Source organism: Gastrolobium bilobum, unplaced genomic scaffold (genome assembly GCF_033153095.1).
Source record: "Gastrolobium bilobum isolate Gb01-03AN ecotype WA unplaced genomic scaffold, APGP_CSIRO_Gbil_v1 utg333, whole genome shotgun sequence".
NCBI classification, from domain to species: Eukaryota; Viridiplantae; Streptophyta; class Magnoliopsida; order Fabales; family Fabaceae; genus Gastrolobium; species Gastrolobium bilobum.
Window position 1 is genome coordinate 329,269 of NW_026898265.1, and position 18,608 is coordinate 347,876.

General features: G+C 36.7%; 1 protein-coding gene across 1 annotated transcript; it reads left to right on the forward strand.

Moving 5' to 3' along the window:
• The first annotated feature begins 3,216 nt into the window (after positions 1-3,216).
• On the forward strand, positions 3,217-15,849 carry LOC133314351 (ubiquitin-like modifier-activating enzyme 5). Its single transcript, XM_061515827.1, has 14 exons — positions 3,217-3,358; positions 3,603-3,671; positions 3,775-3,888; positions 4,763-4,891; positions 5,104-5,172; positions 5,299-5,451; positions 5,538-5,574; positions 13,542-13,624; positions 13,876-13,950; positions 14,223-14,297; positions 14,513-14,599; positions 14,695-14,810; positions 15,029-15,075; positions 15,484-15,849. The coding sequence occupies exons 1-14, from the start codon at positions 3,269-3,271 to the stop codon at positions 15,621-15,623; spliced, it is 1,284 nt and encodes a 427-aa protein (XP_061371811.1). The 5' UTR covers positions 3,217-3,268; the 3' UTR covers positions 15,624-15,849.
• The last annotated feature ends 2,759 nt before the right edge of the window (positions 15,850-18,608 follow it).

Consider the following 18,608-nt stretch of genomic DNA (forward strand, 5'->3'; position numbering starts at 1 on the left):
ACACACATATGAATCTGTACTAAGAGGTCTCAGCCCCAGATCCAAATCGGGTACCCCAGGCTGTAGCCACATCATCCTCTTGTATTTTTCATATCCATATTGCTTAAACAGGGTGTCAAGGTCACGGATATTGCAGTAGTCAATGTCCATCTCCGGCAATGAGTCCACCCTTCCATATATATAGGTCATCACTCCATCTTCATCTCTGATAAACATACCACCATGGTGATAGACAATAACTATGTATTCGGACATCTGTCAAAACCAAAAAACCAATCCTATTATTAAATCATGAAGCCACATGCTTTGAAAGTGTTAAACAATACAAAGCAATAAAAAAAGAAACCTTTTTTTATGGATGCAGACATGTATTCCAACGATTAACATAGGGTTTTTAAATGTTTTTAAATGGGTCAACCATGGCAGGGACCACACCACCTGGTTGTTACTTTCTTTTAAAACAAAACCCTAAATGGAAACATGGACCACAATGTTCCACTTCGTGCATTAAACAAAGGGGAACAACATGGGGACCACAAACATTAAACAAAGGATGACAAACAACAATATAAAAATGTTTCAACTTATAAATACTCATACCTTTTTCAACGGAATGCTGAGCCTCACAAAGTATCCAAATATGGCCCTTCTTTCTTCCACTGGTTCCCTTTGATTATGGAAAAAGTTGGCAATATTCTAAACGCAAGCACCAGGGTTTAATGGACGGTCTTCTTCCTTCCTTCTCAACGATGAAGTGTCGATGTTAGAAGAGGGGGAAAAGGTAAAGTGTCCAACGGTTAGGTGAGGGGCAAAATTGGGTTTTAGAAAAAAGGGTTGTCCAAGTGGTTGAGTTTGTACCAAACGACGTCGTCCACGCACTCCACGTGGGCAACCGCATGTCACTTAACGTGACACATCAGCACCGTCACTTACTCCGTCAATTTTCATTTGACAGAAAGACTAATGTGGGACCTGTTTGACATCGTTAGGGACTTTTTTTTGAGTTTATTTTTCTTAGGGACTAATTTGGCCACCGCATTTTTTGTCAGGGACCAATTTGGGTCTTTACTCTTTTGTTTTTTTAAACTGATTTGTAAAATAGTTAATAAAATATGTGTTTTTTATGTTTTGAAAATTAAAAATTAAAACATAAAATAAAAAATAACTGAAATAATTATAATTTTTAAAACTATTTTTATAAAATAAGTCTTATTAAACATATTTTTTTATTTTTTATTCTAAAAATCAAAAAACTATTTTTAAAAACAGAAATTAAACAGACCTAAAGCTCGTAGCTAGTCCATGATCAGGTCTCGTTGCAGACTCAGCTCCTAATGGAGTGTGGCGCGACTCACGCAATGGGCCTTATAATTTCATGTTGAGTGAGTCTGGACCTTGTTATTACCATTTATCTTTGAACTTTTTTCCTGTCCAACAGTTAATTGCCGAATCCATATATAGCCTCTCTCTTTCTATAAAACATGTCAGCAATAGCATCAACATAGTGGTCCATAGGACAGGCTTAGGCTGATACTGGTAAAAGTAGCATAGTCCTTTATTTCTTTTCGAACATAAATTTGCGCCTAATTGTTCGGACAAATACAATTATTTTGTTTTGTTGTTGTTGTTGTTGGATAATACAATTATTTTGTTTATTTCATAGAAAAAGAAAACAAGTAAAAATGTAGTGGTCATTATTTACAGCCAACTGCATCATATATTAGTTATCAACTTTACAAAGATTAGAATAAGTTATTTCACTAATATTTAATTTAATATAATTTCAGCTAACGTATAATACTTGTTAAAAGTTTTTTTTTTTTTTTTTTTTTTTGTTATATGATACCTAAACACAATTAACTTTTATTTATATAGATTAATAAAATAAATATAGTAAACTCAAACAATATTTGAAATTAATTTATATTTGTATTTAATTCTATTTTTCAATTAGAATATACACAATTAAGTTGCCGGGTTAACAAACGATACCATAAAAAAATTTCGGATCAATTTTTGTCAACCCAAACACGATACAAATTTGAAAACAAGTCAACACAATCACGAATTTTTCATGTTGTGTTGAAAATTGTCAGTCCTATTTGAACTCAAAATCTAATTTGGTAGCTTGATTAATGATTATGGGAATAGTGATCATAGTGCCACGTTTTTTAAATTATTTTACTTAAGTGCAAGGCGTTCAAAACAATTTTTCAGAGTGTCACGCAGCCAAATGTGCTACAGCCTATAACACGTTTGGTGGGTGATTGACATACACACTATACCTGTTATGTCTTATAGCACGTTTAAGTCTACTTAAATAAAAGGGGACATGTGTCAGTCAGCCACCAAACGTGCTAGGGGGCATAACACGTATGGTCTGACGCGTAGGCAAACCAAACATTCTATGGGTTGTAGCACCTTTGGCCGCGACATTCTAAATTTCTTTTAACACATGGCAATTAGGGTAATAATTTCTGAAAACGTGACAATACGGTCACTCTCCCATGATTATGTTAGAGTTAGACAACTCATACAAATTTAGACATTATATATATTTAAATCATATTTTTTTAAGCATAAAAAAAAGTAATGAATGCTTTACAATATGTACTTTAAAATAAATTATATTAACATAAATATATTATCATGGTACGTAAGATGTGTTAATTTATGCAAAGCAAATTATTATTTACCATTAATTATAAAAAAATTATAAAATTTTAAATATTATATAAAACATTAGCTAAATCAAAATATAACCCATTGTTTTTATTTTAAAACACGAATCTGTTTCACTTAGTTCTGGGACAAAACAATAATCGAACAAGCCATGTTTTAAATATTATGAGAGTAATATTCTCATGTCACATGATTCTACATAAGGTGATCTCAATTATCCATAACTTAATCAATAGTTACGATTTTCTTGCTTTTCATCTTAATATTTATTTTCCTCACCATTAATTTGTCTGTAAAGGAGTGAAATCATATCAAATAATGCCATTGACACATAAATCATTCATACCCTTAAAAGGGGAAAGTGAAACTCGTCAACTCGTTTGGGTTAAGTGAAACAAGTCGGCCCGATCTTATTAACAACCCAATTGAGCCTGGTCCATCCCTAATTGACCCGACCCGGAATTAAGCGTGACTAGAGTGAAGGAAACTGTGCTACTACCTTCATTTCCAGTTTCAGTTTCAGTTTCAATTTCAATTTCAATTTCAATTTAGCATTTTAATTTCATTCCCAAAGAAAAACAGAGACATGGAGGTTGAGCTCAAACAGTTACTTGCCGATCTTCAATCTCTCAACCAATCGCTTCTCGATCCATCTCTCCATGCTTCGCTCCATAAGGTATTCAATGCTGCATTTCTCATTTTGCAATGGATCACTAATTTATTAATCTCTTGACGAAATTTCCTGTTAACCGATGCTGTTATGGTGCATTTTCTGAATGAATGAGGTGCGAATCAATATTAGTCTTCGCGAAACCAAAAAATTAAAATTAAATTAAATTGAGCTTATAATAGTGTCATTAATTTATAATGTATTGTGGTTAGAATTAGTTTGACTTGATTTTATATCTTTTGTTTTGAAGATTCAATCGCGCGTTGAGCATCTTGCTGATGTTGCTAAGGCTGAACCTGTTCGTCGCTCCAAAGTTAAGGTAGTTGCTTATGAGTGGGGCCTTCCTTTGTTGGTCTTTCTTTGATGCCATTTCTATTGTTTTTGAGTTTTATCGATTCCTCTTCTTATCACTGTGTTGCCAGGATATGAGTGCTGAGGTTGTAGATAGCAATCCGTACAGTAGGCTGATGGCGCTTCAGAGAATGGGTATTGTGGAGAACTATGAACGAATAAGGGATTTCTCCATTGCCATAGTTGTATGTATTAATCTCCTTTTGCACTGTTACTTGCTGCTGTAGAATGAAATTTGTGATGTGAAATGCATGTATACTGTTCACTCACTGGTGTACACATATTTATCTAGTCCTTTAATACTTGTTTCTTTTAATCTTGGAATGGATTATTAAATTTCAAAGGCAGAAGAACATTGAATTTCAAGAGAAGGAAAGATTACTTTCCGAATTCATCTCGGGGAACAACTTAAAAGTACCATCAATAGTTTTTATATTTGTGGTGGTATTTTTTATGAAATGAATTTAGGGTTATATGCCATTGAAGTTGTGGATCCATAATTTGTTATCCTTTAGTATGATATCTTCTTTCCAACTTGACATAATAGATGGGGGAGACCTTATTGGCATGTACGAGAACCAAATCCCAATTCGCTACCAGATAGTGCCCCATATAAGAGTATCTTGAGTCAAACCTGTGTTACTATGATTGGTGGATATTCCATAATCCATATGTTATTCATGCTTAGAGAATTTAGGTTTGATGTTCATTTACTTTCCACAATTGACGAAAGAGATAGAATCACTATCTAGCTCTGCATGGATTTATACTCATTAACCCACTTCATGCCCACTCTAACCCGGATTTATTATTATGAGTTAGGAAATATTAAGATAATTTGTTTGTGCAAAGAGTTTCTATGGCCTTGGCATCGTTGTTTATAAAAGGTATAAGATACTGTATTTGTCTAAAATGGACTGTTCTTTTTAAAGATAAGGCAAACAGGTGGTTCTGACTATTTTAAAATATTTGGAAAGTTTCTCTATCTTATTCTTTAGAGTTTTTCTACTTCATTTCGGTTATAAATTCTTATTTTATGTAATTTTTACTCAACCAAAGGGAATAGGTGGTGTTGGAAGTGTTGCTGCTGAGATGCTAACTAGATGTGGTATAGGTCGACTTTTGTTGTATGATTATGACAAAGTGGAGCTTGCAAACATGAATAGGTTATTCTTTCGTCCAGATCAGGTGAGTAATCTTCGATTTTTTGTATTCCTCTCATTAGTGATTTTTAAATCTATCTGTAGTTGTAGATAAAATAGAAATTTAAAAATTTGACGATGGCAGCTACCTCACAGGCTTGTGTGCAGACCAAATTATATATTTTACATATAAAAGCTTCCAGAAGTTCACGTAACCCATAGTCCCATACCATGAATTTATGTGTTTTGGCTTTCCAGGTTGGTATGACAAAGACAGATGCAGCTGTACAAACTCTTTCAGATATAAACCCTGATGTTGTGCTTGAGGTAAGTATTTTATAGTGTTCATATCCTCTGTGGCTCATTGTTATAAGATGAATTTAGTTATTTTATTTTTCTATTATAAAAAGAACTCCTTCCCTGCTGATATATTTCCTTTTCCTTTTCATTCAGAGCTATACACTGAATATCACCACAGTTGAAGGTTTTGAAACCTTTATGTCATCTTTGAAAAATAAGTCATTTTGCCCCAGTAAACAAGGTAGTGGTGTGGATCTTGTCCTAAGCTGTGTAGATAATTATGAAGCAAGAATGGCTGTTAACCAGGTATTTATAATTTAACATATTTAAAATCTCAAATTCAGTGTTGCTCAGGAATTTTCATGTGTAACCGACTTCTATACACACTGCAGGCTTGTAATGAACTGAGCCAGACATGGCTGGAGTCAGGTAAAAATTATTCTCTTGAAGGTGATAAAACCCTGGGATTTTTTTCATCTTTGACAAAAAGACAAAATGCTCAGAATTGGCTTCACCATCTTTATCAATGTGTGCAGAATAGTAATATGAAAATAATCTGTGAATCTATGTTAATCTGAGAACTAGAAATAGACATGCTTCTGTTTGACATTCCACAATGTAATAAAGTTGTCATTGATGGATTTTTCTTCAGCTATGAAAGTATCTAAACCTTGATAAGTGGATGCATACATTGTACATTTGGCTGGGTGTGTGTGCGTGTGTGTGCATGATGCATTGGCCAATTCAACATCAATATCAATATCAATATAAATATCAACAACACCTTTATCCCAAACTAATTGGAGTCGGTGGTAGATTAACCCAAATGAAAGATACTGTTAGAATATTAGATATGATATGATTAGATATGATTAGATATGATTGGATTCTGTCTTATCCGTAAATAGTCTGACTGTATTCTGACTGTATTAGGATTAGGTTTGGGCCTTACACTTAAGCCCATTAGGGTCTCTATATATTGTAACTCCCTGACACAGATCAATACACAACGTATTCTTTTACATTTAACTTGGTATCAGAGCTATTTCGTTCTGGGAACCCTCGCTTCCGCTTAGAAATCTTGTTCTTCACTTTAAAACCTAAGCCCACTGCTTAGGATTCATCTTTTCTTTGCCGTGCGTCCTTCCAGCAAGACATCAAGGACTGTAAGTCCTCTCCAGGCATCTTCTGCACGTGTCCACATCCCCAAACAGTCACCGGAGCCACCATCAGCCACCGTCAGCCACTGTTCAGGCTGCCGGAGTACTTTTCCGGCGAGTTTTCAGTCTGGAACGAACGCGAACAGAACCCTCTCCTCCCGGCGACCTGCTCTGTGGAAGTCCGGCCACCATCGGAGTTGTCACGCGCTCTCACGCGCCTCCAGTCTTCTCTGCGCGTGGGCTTCACGCGCCACTTTCTGCCGGCGCGTGAGCACTATTCCGGCGGCTTTTTCTGGCCGGTCTTGGACAGAGAAGCTCGTCTTTTCCTCCTCTTTCTGGATCTGTGGTTGGTTCTTTGTAGGTCTGACTTTTTGTGCGCACCTCTTCTTGATTGGTGATCAGGTTCGTTTGTCTTTATTCGGTTTGTATCTTTGTGATTTAATACTATGGCAGCAAACCCTCCAATTCATTCGGAGGTCAAGTCTCCATCTCTTCCTGTGAGAAATTCTCCCAATATCATCTCTACCAATATTGGGTCCATTACCTCTTCAAAATTGAAGGGATCTGTTAATTACAAGAACTGGGCCACCTATGTTCGAGTTTGGTTCTTTGGACAAGGATATGGGAACCATCTCACAACTAAGTCTACTGATGTCCCTAAGGAGGACAAGTCTGATTGGGAAAAGATTGACAACCAGCTTCTGAGTATCCTCTGGCAATCCATTGATCCGATCGTCTTGGATATCTTTTATTCCTTTCAAACTTGCACTGAAGTATGGGAGGAAGCAAAAAACCTCTACACTAATGATGTTCAGCAACTCTATTTCATCATCTCCCAGTTTATGGAATTGAGCAAATCATCCGACATTCAGATGGAGACATATATTGGCAAGAGTCGCTCTTTGATGCAGGCATATTTGGATATGCTGCCTTACCCTACTGATGCTACTGCATATCGGAAACAGGTGGAACGTCTCTTTATGGTTGCCACACTTTCTGGCCTTCCCGAAGAATATGATAATGTCCGTGATACTATCTTGACTAGTGGGGAGCCTGATCTATCCATGACGTATCAGCGTCTTCTGAATTTGAATAAGAAATCTGCTCCTGCATCGTCTTCTGCTGTTGATTCTACTGCTCTAGTTTCCCGTACTGATTTTCGCGGGAATATTGGAGGTGGACGTGGTCGTGGTAGAGGCCCAGGAGGCCGTGGTAGAGGCCCAGGAGGTCCAGTCGGACGTGGTTAGCGACCTCGTTGTCATTACTGTCAGCAACTTGGTCATTATGAGGAACACTGCTACACAAAGTGTCCTCACATGCGACCTTCTTTTGCTGCTAATATAGCTCAATCGGATACTGCTTCAAATGGTACAGTCTCTCTCTCCTCTGAAGAATATGTAGCATTCCAGGCCCTTCTCAGGAAGTCCTCTCCTCAATCTCAGGCCTCCGCTTCAGAAACTGGTAATCCTGTTGCTTGTGTTTCTCATTCTGCATCACTTGGTCCTTGGATATTTGACTCAGGTGCTACTGATCACCTCTGTGGTAATAAGGAACTCTTTTCTTCCCTTACATATTCTGAAAATTTACCCTCTTTTATTCTTGCTGATGGAACTAAGGCCCCCGTTCATGGGATTGGACAAATCTGTCCAACCTCCTCATTGACCTTGACATTTGTCTATTACATTCCTCACATCCCTTATAACTTAATATCTGTTAGTAAATTGATCAATTCTCTTAATTGTATTGTCACATTCTCAAACCAATCTGTTTCTGTGCAGGACCCGGGTACGGGGAAAATGATTGGAGTGGGCCGTGAGTCACGGGGTCTGTTCTACCTTGATGTGCCGAGTCCTTCAGTTGCTTGTTCTCTCACAGAATCTCCACAACTCATACAGTCGTCTTGGGCATCCTAGTCTTGCGAAATTGCAGAAGATGGTTCCTCTTTTATCCGGTCTTCAAACTTTAGATTGTCAGTCATGTCAGCAAGGAAAGCACATCCGCTCCTCCTTTGCTAATCGTGTCAATAAGCGAGCTGATGCTCCTTTTTCAATTATTCATTCAGATGTTTGGGGTCCTAGTCGAAGTGTGTCTGTTTTAGGGTTTCGGTATTTTGTTACCTTTATTGATGATTTCTCCCGTTGTACTTGGATTTATTTAATGAAAAACCGTTCTGAGTTGTTTTCTATTTATCAAAGGTTTTCTGCTGAAATTCATACTCAATTTGGTGCTTCTATTCGTATTTTACGTAGTGATAATGCTAAGGAATATGTTTCTGTTGACTTTTCTCATTTCCTAGCCACACAGGGTACTTTACACCAAACCACTTGTCCTCACACTCCACAACAAAATGGAGTAGCTGAACGTAAGAATAGACATCTCATTGAGATTGCCAGGACTCTTCTTATTCACATGCATGTTCCTCTTCACTTCTGGGCTGATGCAGTCCTTGCTTCTTGCTTTCTCATCAACCGCATGCCTTCATCTGTGCTTAATAATGATATTCCTCATAACTTATTGTTTCCGGATGTTGCTCTCTTTCCTCTATCCCCACATGTTTTTGGTTGTACCTGTTTTGTTCATGATCTCACTCCTGGTAAGGATAAGTTAACATCCAAAGCCTTTAAATGCATTTTTCTGGGTTATTCTCGTCTTCAAAAGGGTTATCGCTGTTACTCTCCTGATCTCAAGCGTTACTTAGTTTCCGCTGATGTCACCTTTCTTGATCAACAACCCTTTAATTCTATCCCATCTCCATTGTCACAGGTTGATCATGTTCTTCCTGTTCCTTTTCTTGACTTGTCTTTGCCAGATGCAGGTGCTTCTACTCCAGATAAGCAATCACCTATTGCTCCAGTACCTGAGAACCGTCCACTTCTCACTTATCAGCGTCGTAACACAGTACCTCCAGTCGACTCGACCCCTGCTGACTCATTGCCCCCTGCAGTTGATTCTTCCCCTCCGGATCCTTCACCAGAGGCTCTTCCCATTGCTCAAAGAAAAGGTACACGTACTACTCGTAACCCTTATCCTCTTTATACCTTCTTGAGCTATGATCGTCTTTCTCCTCCTCATTTCACCTTTGTTTCTAGTCTTTCTTCTGTTTCTATTCCTAAGACCACAGGTGAAGCACTTTGCCATCCAGGATGGCGCCAAGCGATGCTTGATGAGATGACCGCACTTCATACCAATGGCACTTGGGACCTTGTTTCTGCTCCTCCAGAGAAGTCTATAGTTGGTTGTCGCTGGGTGTTTACTGTGAAAGTTGGACCTGATGGCCATGTTGATCGTCTCAAGGCACGCCTAGTTGCCAAGGGTTTTACTCAAATATTTGGTCTTGATTATAGCGATACATTCTCTCCAGTCGCTAAGATGGCGTCCGTCCGCCTATTTCTTGCCCTTGCTGCTGTTCGTCACTGGCCACTCCTTCAACTTGACATCAAAAATGCCTTTCTTCATGGTGATTTACAAGAAGAAGTTTACATGGAGCAACCACCTGGTTTTGTTGCTCAGGGGGAGTCTGGGAAGGTATGTCGTCTTCGAAAATCCTTATATGGTCTCAAGCAGTCTCCTCGAGCATGGTTCAGTCGCTTTAGTTCTGCTGTACAGGCGTTTGGCCTAATTCGCAGTAAAGTTGACCATTCTGTATTCTATAGGATTACATCTCCTAACAAGTGCATCTATTTGTTAGTCTATGTTGATGACATCATCATCACCGGAAGTGATCAAGACGGAATCCGTCAGTTAAAACAACATTTATTCAGTGCATTTCAAACAAAGGACCTTGGGAAGCTGCGTTACTTCTTGGGAATTGAGGTGGCGCAATCTAGACAGGGCATTTCTATCTGTCAAAGGAAGTATGCCTTGGATATCCTAGAAGAGACTGGTATGTTGGGGTGTAAACCAGTTGATACACCCATGGATCCTAATGTTAAGTTATTGCCCAGACAAGGGGAGCCGTTATCTGATCCTGGACGTTATCGAAGGCTGATTGGGAAGCTCAATTATCTTACTGTGACTAGGCCAGATATTTCTTTCGCTGTCAGTACGGCTAGTCAGTTCCTTGATTCCCCTTGTGATTCACATTGGGATGCTGCTGTGAGGATCCTCCGATACATCAAAGGAGCACCAGGAAAAGGTTTGTTGTATTCGGATCAGGGAAATACAGAAATTTGTGGTTACTCAGATGCCGATTGGGCAGGATCACCCTCGGACAGACGCTCTACTTCTGGTTATTGTGTCTTCTTCGGAGGAAACTTAATCTCATGGAAAAGCAAGAAACAACCTGTTGTTTCCCGATCTAGTGCAGAAGCTGAGTATCGTGCAATGGCAAATACTACCTGTGAGTTGATCTGGTTAAAGCAGTTGATTCAGGAGCTTCATCTTTGTGAACAGAAACAACCCATGACACTCATCTGTGATAATCAAGCTGCGCTACATATATCCTCTAATCCTGTTTTTCATGAGAGGACCAAACATATAGAGATTGATTGTCACTTCATTCGGGAAAAGATTCAGTCAGGAGAAATCAAGACAGCTTTTGTCAACTCGTCTAATCAACTAGCAGATGTTTTCACTAAAGCTCTTAGAGGTCCTCGGGTTGAATACATTTGTAACAAGCTTGGTGCTCATAATATATACGCACCAGCTTGAGGGGGAGTGTTAAAATATTAGATATGATATGATTAGATATGATTAGATATGATTGGATTCTGTCTTATCCGTAAATAGTCTGAATGTATTCTGACTGTATTAGGATTAGGTTTGGGCCTTACACTTAAGCCCATTAGGGTCTCTATATATTGTAACTCCCTGACACAGATCAATACACAACGTATTCTTTTACATTTAACTGATACGAAGAGATTGAAAAAAGATAAAATGAAATTTAAGTGTATATATATATAAAGAGGCAAACAATTAAAAGGAAAAGTATATTAAGGTAAACTAAAGATAGAGATATATAGAGGGAAAAAAAAGAGAATAAGAAAGTAAGACAAAAAATAAAATAATTTATATATATATATATATATATATATATATATATATATATATATATAAACATAAAAGTAAAAATAAGTAAATAAATAAATAAGTAAGAAGGGGAAAAAAATGGGGAAGGGAAAAAGAGATAAAGGAAAAGAAGGGGAAAATAAGGAGGAGGAGATGAAGAGGAAAAGGACTAAAAAGGATAATCTAGAACATAGGAATAACAACGGGTTCTAACCCTCCACTATTCTTATAACTTTTTTTCATTCCGTCCTAAGACACACTGTCCGCCAATCTATATCTCACTCTATCAAGTCTTCTTTAACTACCTTCCCCCAAGTAAGTTTTGGTCTACTCTACCTCTCTTTGTGTCGAGCTCTTGGTAACAAACTTTTGTTCTTACGGGCGCATTCAGAGGCCTTCTCATTACGTGTCCAAACCACCTCAATCTATGTTCTCTAATCTTTTCAGCCACCGGTACTACCCCTACCTCTCATCGAATATCTTCATTTGTTATCTTATTCATTCCCGTATAACCACATATCCATCTTAACATCCTCATTTCTGCTACTCCCATTTTATGCTCATGTTGCCTATATGTTGACCAACATTCAGCTCCATATAACATTGCAGGCCATACTGTTGTTTTATAAAATTTTCCTTTTAGCTTAAAGAGAATTTTGCGGTCACACAAAACTCAGATGCACTACGCCATTTCATCCACCCTGCTCTGATTCTATGATTTACATCCTCATAAATCTCTCCATTTTTTTGTAAACTGGATCCCAGGTATCTAAAAACATCTTTCTTGAGTACCTTTTGACCAAGTAGATGCACGAGATCTTGATCTACATTTCTTACCAGAGAAAACTCACACTTCATATACTCATTTTTGCTCCGGCTTAACGTGAATCATTTAGATTCCAACGTGCTTATACACAATTCAAGTTTTCTATTAGAACTATCTTTTGTCTCATCAATAAGTACAAGATCATATGCAAAAAGCATACACCATGGAACTTCCTATTGAATATCTTTTGTTAGTTCATCCATAACTAAGGCAAAGAGATAAGGACTTAGAGTCGAACCTTGGTGTACACCTACCGTGATAGGAAAATAACTTAATGTTTCATCATAATTTCACACATGTAGTAGCCCGACCATACATATCCTTGATTGCATCTACATACTTCGATGGTACTTTTTTCTTCTCGAGAACCCACAATAAAACATTTCTTGAGCTATCGTATGTTTTCTCAAGATCTACGGACACCATATGTATGTCCTTCTTCTTTTCTCAATATCTTTCCATTAATTGTTGCTTCAAGAAAATTGCTTCCATGGTACATTATCCTGGCATAAATCCAAATTGATTTACAGAAACCTTGGTCTCTCTCCTCGAGCGATGTTCAATAGCTCTCTCTCACAACTTCATAGTATGGCTCATTAGCTTAATGTCTCTATAGTTAGAACAATTCTGAATATCTCCCTTGTTTTTGTAAATAGGCACAAACATACTTTTCCTCCATGCATCAGACATCTTATTTGTCTGAAGAATTTTATTGAAAGAATTGGTCAACCATTATATTGCCACATCCCTCAGGCCTCTCCAATTTCAATAGGGACACCATCGGGTCTTAAGGCTTTATTAATCTTCATCCTCTTTAAAGCCTCCTTAACTTCATGAGTATTGATTCTGTGCACAAATCTTCTATTCAAATTATCATAAGCATCCTCCAAGTCCACCTCGCTTTTATCACCATCCCCATTAAAAAGCTTGTTAAAGTAGTTCATCCATATTTCATTTACATCTTTCTCTCTTACTAAAAGTTTTTGATTTTCATCCTTGATGCATCTAACTTGGGTGAGGTCTTTACGTTTCTTATCCCTCATTTTTGCAAGTTTATATATACCTTTTTCACCATCCTTGCTCCCAAGATTTTTATACAAATCTGTGAAAACCTTGCCTCTAGTTTCTCGCATTGCTTTCTTTGCATTTTTCTCGCCAATCTAAACTTTTGCTAGTTCTCATCATTGGGACTTTTATGCAAAGATCTAAAGCATTCCTTCTTCTGTTTAATTGCCTCTTGCAACTCTCCATTCCACCACCATGTTTCCTTTGTATAAGATCAATTTCATTTACTTTCTCCCAGCACCCTTCTTCCAACATTTTGGATACATAATATTAAAATTCATTATGGTAATTTTGCATTGTGTGGAAACTCATACATAATATAAAAATTTGATCAGGTGTTTCTGAGGATGCTGTTTCTGGTCATATTCAGTTACTTATTCCTGGTGAAACTGCCTGTTTTGCATGTGCACCTCCTCTGGTAAGTATGTTCTTTATTTGAAATTGGGTATTATTCACAATTGGCCATAAAGTGCTTTAAAGGATTGAGTTTAATTAACCTAGTGATATGTGAAGTTCTAGAAGCTCATCCATGTGTGGACTATGTTATCGTTTTTTAAATAGCAGACTATGCAACTAAATTTGTTGATAAATACATACTACCAATCCAGCTTATGGAAAATGGGAAACTTTTATTCAGTATGTAAGGATACAATTGTGCGTTCCTCTTAGGTTGTAGCATCTGGGATAGATGAACGCACACTTAAGCGTGAAGGGGTTTGTGCTGCATCTTTACCAACCACCATGGTAAAATTCTATATCTCTTATATTGACTGCTTTTCTTTTTTATAGTTAAAATTTAAATAAATGGTTCAGAAACTTCTCATCTTATTATACTTGAATGTGGTGGTTTATAGTATTATACACATAAAAAAAAAGTTCTGTTTAAGTGAATATTTGCATGACATATCCTACTATTTTTATTATCTTATTTGTTATCATTTTATTGTTTAGTATGTGTAGCACACTTTATTTTTTGTTATTTATTTGGCATTAGAAAATCTTATTTCACTTTTCAGGGGGTTGTTGCTGGGCTTCTAGTCCAAAATACACTAAAATTCTTGTTAGGTTTTGGTCAAGTCTCTCCGTATTTGGTAAGTACTGCACTGTTGCCCCAATCTCTATTCTCTATTTCTTTGAGTTGTTGCAAACTTTCCCTTTTTTTAAAAAATAAAAATAAATAAATAGAGAAATCTATTCTTCAAAGAGGGATCTGGTCGGGCCATTATGAAGAACATTTTGTCATTCTTAAGAATACAATATAGCCTTATGCTGATATCCTATTTTTATTTTTATTTTTCGTATGTAGGGATATAACTCTCTTAAGGATTTTTTCCCAACTATGCAAATGAAGCCAAACCCTCAATGTTCAAATATAGCTTGCTTAAAAAGACAGGTAAGGAATTTTCAGTCAAGGCTTGTTGGAGAATTTGATTTTGTTAATAGTCATATATCATTCTGCCTGACTATTGAAGCATAAATGTTATGCAGGAAGAGTATATTCTTGCAAAGCCGGCAAGAGATGCTGCAGCAAAAACAAAAATGGAAGCTGAAGCACTATCAATTGATGAAGGCCCACTTCACGATGATAATGAATGGAATATAAGGTGCTTAATGATTTTTCATAGGATTCATGTTCTTTTTATTTACATGTTTATAGATAGGAGAAGATGAGAGATGCTTTATCAGTCAGAATTGATTTTTATTGTGGATGTACTGAATGTAATCATTAATGCGATGACCATGTGATATCAAAGATTTCTGATTCCTTCTTGGAATTTTATCCTTCACATTTAGTGATGATGTCCTTGTATTGAATTTTCAGTGTTGTTGATGATTGTGAGTTGGATGGTCGTGATACCAGAAGTTCAGGTATTTACTTGGTATATTCTAAAGTTCTTGTTGATAAGCTCAATGCGATTGTCCTTTCCTACAAGTGAACTGAAGTGCTGGATGTCTTTGCGGATTCATGATACTGATTATAAAGCTGCTGATGTTGGTTTCCTTGTTTGTTTTGAGCCATGTGGGAAATTCTGTTTCCAGCTTCATCACGAAAATGTTTTCATGCAAATGCGCCTTTTGTCTTGCACCTTTATTGCATGAGCAAAAAGTACTGTCAACTATGCATCTGTTTTTTTTTTTTTTTTTTTTTAAATGACAATATTGGTTGGAAAAGCATTTACTTTTCTTGCTGAAGGGTTATAGATTTGTTTCAATTCTATTGTTCGTTTGCAATTAGTATTTAAATTAGTAACCTGCTCCCCCCAAAATCTATTACAGATGTCCTGCCTGAAGGTCTTACTCATGAGCTTCCCAGTGCGGATGAATTTCAGAACCTAGCTACTCCTGAAGCTCCAATCAGTGACAATGATGACCTTGACAATCTCCGAAGGCAACTTGAAGCCATTAATTCTGCGTAGTGTAGGCTATAGTTTTTTCTAGTTTAAACCCTTTTTGGGTTTTAATTGTTCAGGCAAGCTGGTTTGACTTAAAAATTGAGATTAATCTCTTTCGCTTGACAATTTTGCTAATTTTGTTTAGTTTGTTGCTTTGAATTATATATCATGTATCATTCAGAATGCTGTTCATATACATCCCATCGGGAGAACTTTTGTAGCACGAGAGTTGCTCAATGTGTTAAAATTATTTGGGCATAAATACACTTTACAAATGTTTAAAATTATTCACTTGAAGCTTGTTGAATAGCATTTCTGCTTCTTCGATTTTCGTGAGTTGAGGATTGCAGTCAAAGCATCTACGGTGTGAGACATCCTTAACAATAATAATAAACAATCAAACTTCCTATTGTTTGTTCAAATTTTATTTTGTATCAATGAAACGTGCAATAGGATACCGATTTAGTTGATATCTATTTTGTCTTATAAGGTAGTGCCAATACGATCAAGGAAGTAATACAGTTTTGGAAAGTGGTAGAAGGGTTTGGTTGTGTATGATGCATGTGAAAGTTTGGGAGGTTGGAAATACACTAATTATTTTTCCCCGTTTTAAAGAAAAAAATTACACTTTGTTTCCTTCCTAAATTATATATTAATATGTTCCTATTTAACCAGTTGATTGATACTTACTCGAGTAAGTGAGTTTCGGAGTAAAAGATTAGAGTAAGTATCGAGCAAGGAGCTGCATTTTAAAATCCCTCGCCTCTCTTCCTCTTTGTCCCATAATCCTAAAACTAACTCCCAACCTCAGAAAAAAAAACCCCAAAATGATTGTCAATGGTGCTCTCCATCATGAATCTTTGATTTCCATATAGTTTTGTGGCTAATTTTGTTTTTTTTTTCTTCGAATTTCCGAAATCTGAAACCCTAACTCGAAATCTAAATTAGTATATTTTTTCTTTTTTGTTTGATTTTTTTTTTACTCAATTTGGTTTGTTTTTGCAACTTTCTTTTGTTATTGGTCACTGAATATTAATTTTATTATATTGTTGATAGACGTCCAAGTAAGTCACCCGCTTCAGAGAGATGTACCAAGAACCGCCATGATGTGCCTTCATCGTCTAGGTCGATTGATCCTGACCCTATAGATATGCCATACAGGTATTTGTCCCAGAATGATAAGACCAAGACAAATCGATTCGTACTAAAGTATATTCCTCAAAGTATAATGGAAACGAAATCTTTGGATTCGACATTTTTCATGACAGAGGACTTCAATATTGTTGTTGTTCTTGACCACATACACTTGAGAGTGTTTGTGGTGATATCTTGCTCGTACTTAAAGGTGAGGGTCTTAGGCCAAAATATCCGTTACTTTGATGGAGGCCTCACATCCATCGTCTGCGACATTGAGATTATGATGACTTCTGAGATGTGGACCGAGTTGCTAGGTTATGATTTTGATGTTGTTAAGAATGTTGTGCCTTATGATGGGGAGCACCATACTTCCACTGAGGGTTACAGGCAGAGGCGAAGGGAGGGGAGGCTAGGGGTTAGCGACCCCCCCCCTCGAATTTGATGAAATTTTTAACAATACATAGAATGAGTTTTTAAAACGTTCTGGTGGTGGTTATGGAGGTGAATATTCGAGAAGTGGGTATGGGAATGATGAAGATCGTTCTGGTGGAGGGTATGGTAAGGATGGACGTGATGGTCGCTCTGGAGGTGGATATGGCTATGGAGACTAGAACATTGAAGGCTTCTTCTAAAAGCACTGATTTTAGTAAATATATATTATGATAAGGGCTATGTATGTATAGTCCGTAGATACTAATAATTATGCGTAACCGTGCAGTTTTTTGTTTTGGTTGAAGACTCTGGTGGTGGCTGTGTGTGTATATGCTGTCACATTTGAGTTTTAAGCTTTTTGTATTTTGTATAATAGTTTTCTACTATCCTTTCTTTGTTTGTTGCTTCGTACTTAGCAACATTAATTCTACCATGGCAATATGCCTGTGTATTTCACCTTGTAATAAAATAAACCACAGGGTTATTGTATATCTTGTTAAGGTTGTTTTACTCTCTCTTTTTTGTCAATTATGTGGTGTGTGAGGGTGGTCATTGTGTGTGTTTTCTTTTGTCCTAGCCCTGCTACTTAACAAGAATATATAGTACTAAAAATTATATTTCTTATTTTTTTTAAAACATAATTTCAATCATTTTTTTGGATACAAGTGGAAAGTGAACACATAATCTAACCTACCAAAATCCCTCACTAGATCAATTCTAATGGCTACTATAGATTTGGTGTTTTATTCAATAAACTTTTCATTTCTTGGATGAAAAATTGAGTGGACAAAATCTAGATTTGGTGGTATTAAATTTCTGAATGTTTATTACATGTTGCTATAAAAAAAAAATTCGCCCCCCCTAATTAACAATCCTAGCTCTGCCTTTGGATATAGGCGTGCTGACATTGTGCCTAAGGTAAAGAGGCATGATGTGAAGCTTGCACAATTGATATGAATCTAAAGAGAAGTGGGTGGATTGGATCAACTAGGAATGTAATTTATGCCCAAAATTCAGTCTCCAACATGTCCTATCATTAAATGATCATATATCACGCTACACATCTCGAAATTGAGCGATTCTAAAACAAGGTGAAAGATTGCATTCTAAAATGCAAAATAGGCTCAAGAATCACCGAAAAAGGCTAGGTATATCGTGTGATATAGTCTAAGATAGTTGAGAAAAAAATTGAAGATTTAGGGGTTAAGGTTTGACTCTGATGAACTTTATGAATGAAATTAAGTAAGAAACCAGAATCGGAAGGCGCCACAATTCAAGGATTGATAAGCCTATGAACGCTATAAGGATAAGTACTGTTATGGAATATTATCCATATCCTAACTACCTACCCAAGAATCCATTAAAGGATAATGATCCAATTATCCTAACAATATAAAACAGTAAGGCTGCTTAGGATAAAGCCCTTATCCAAACAGAAAG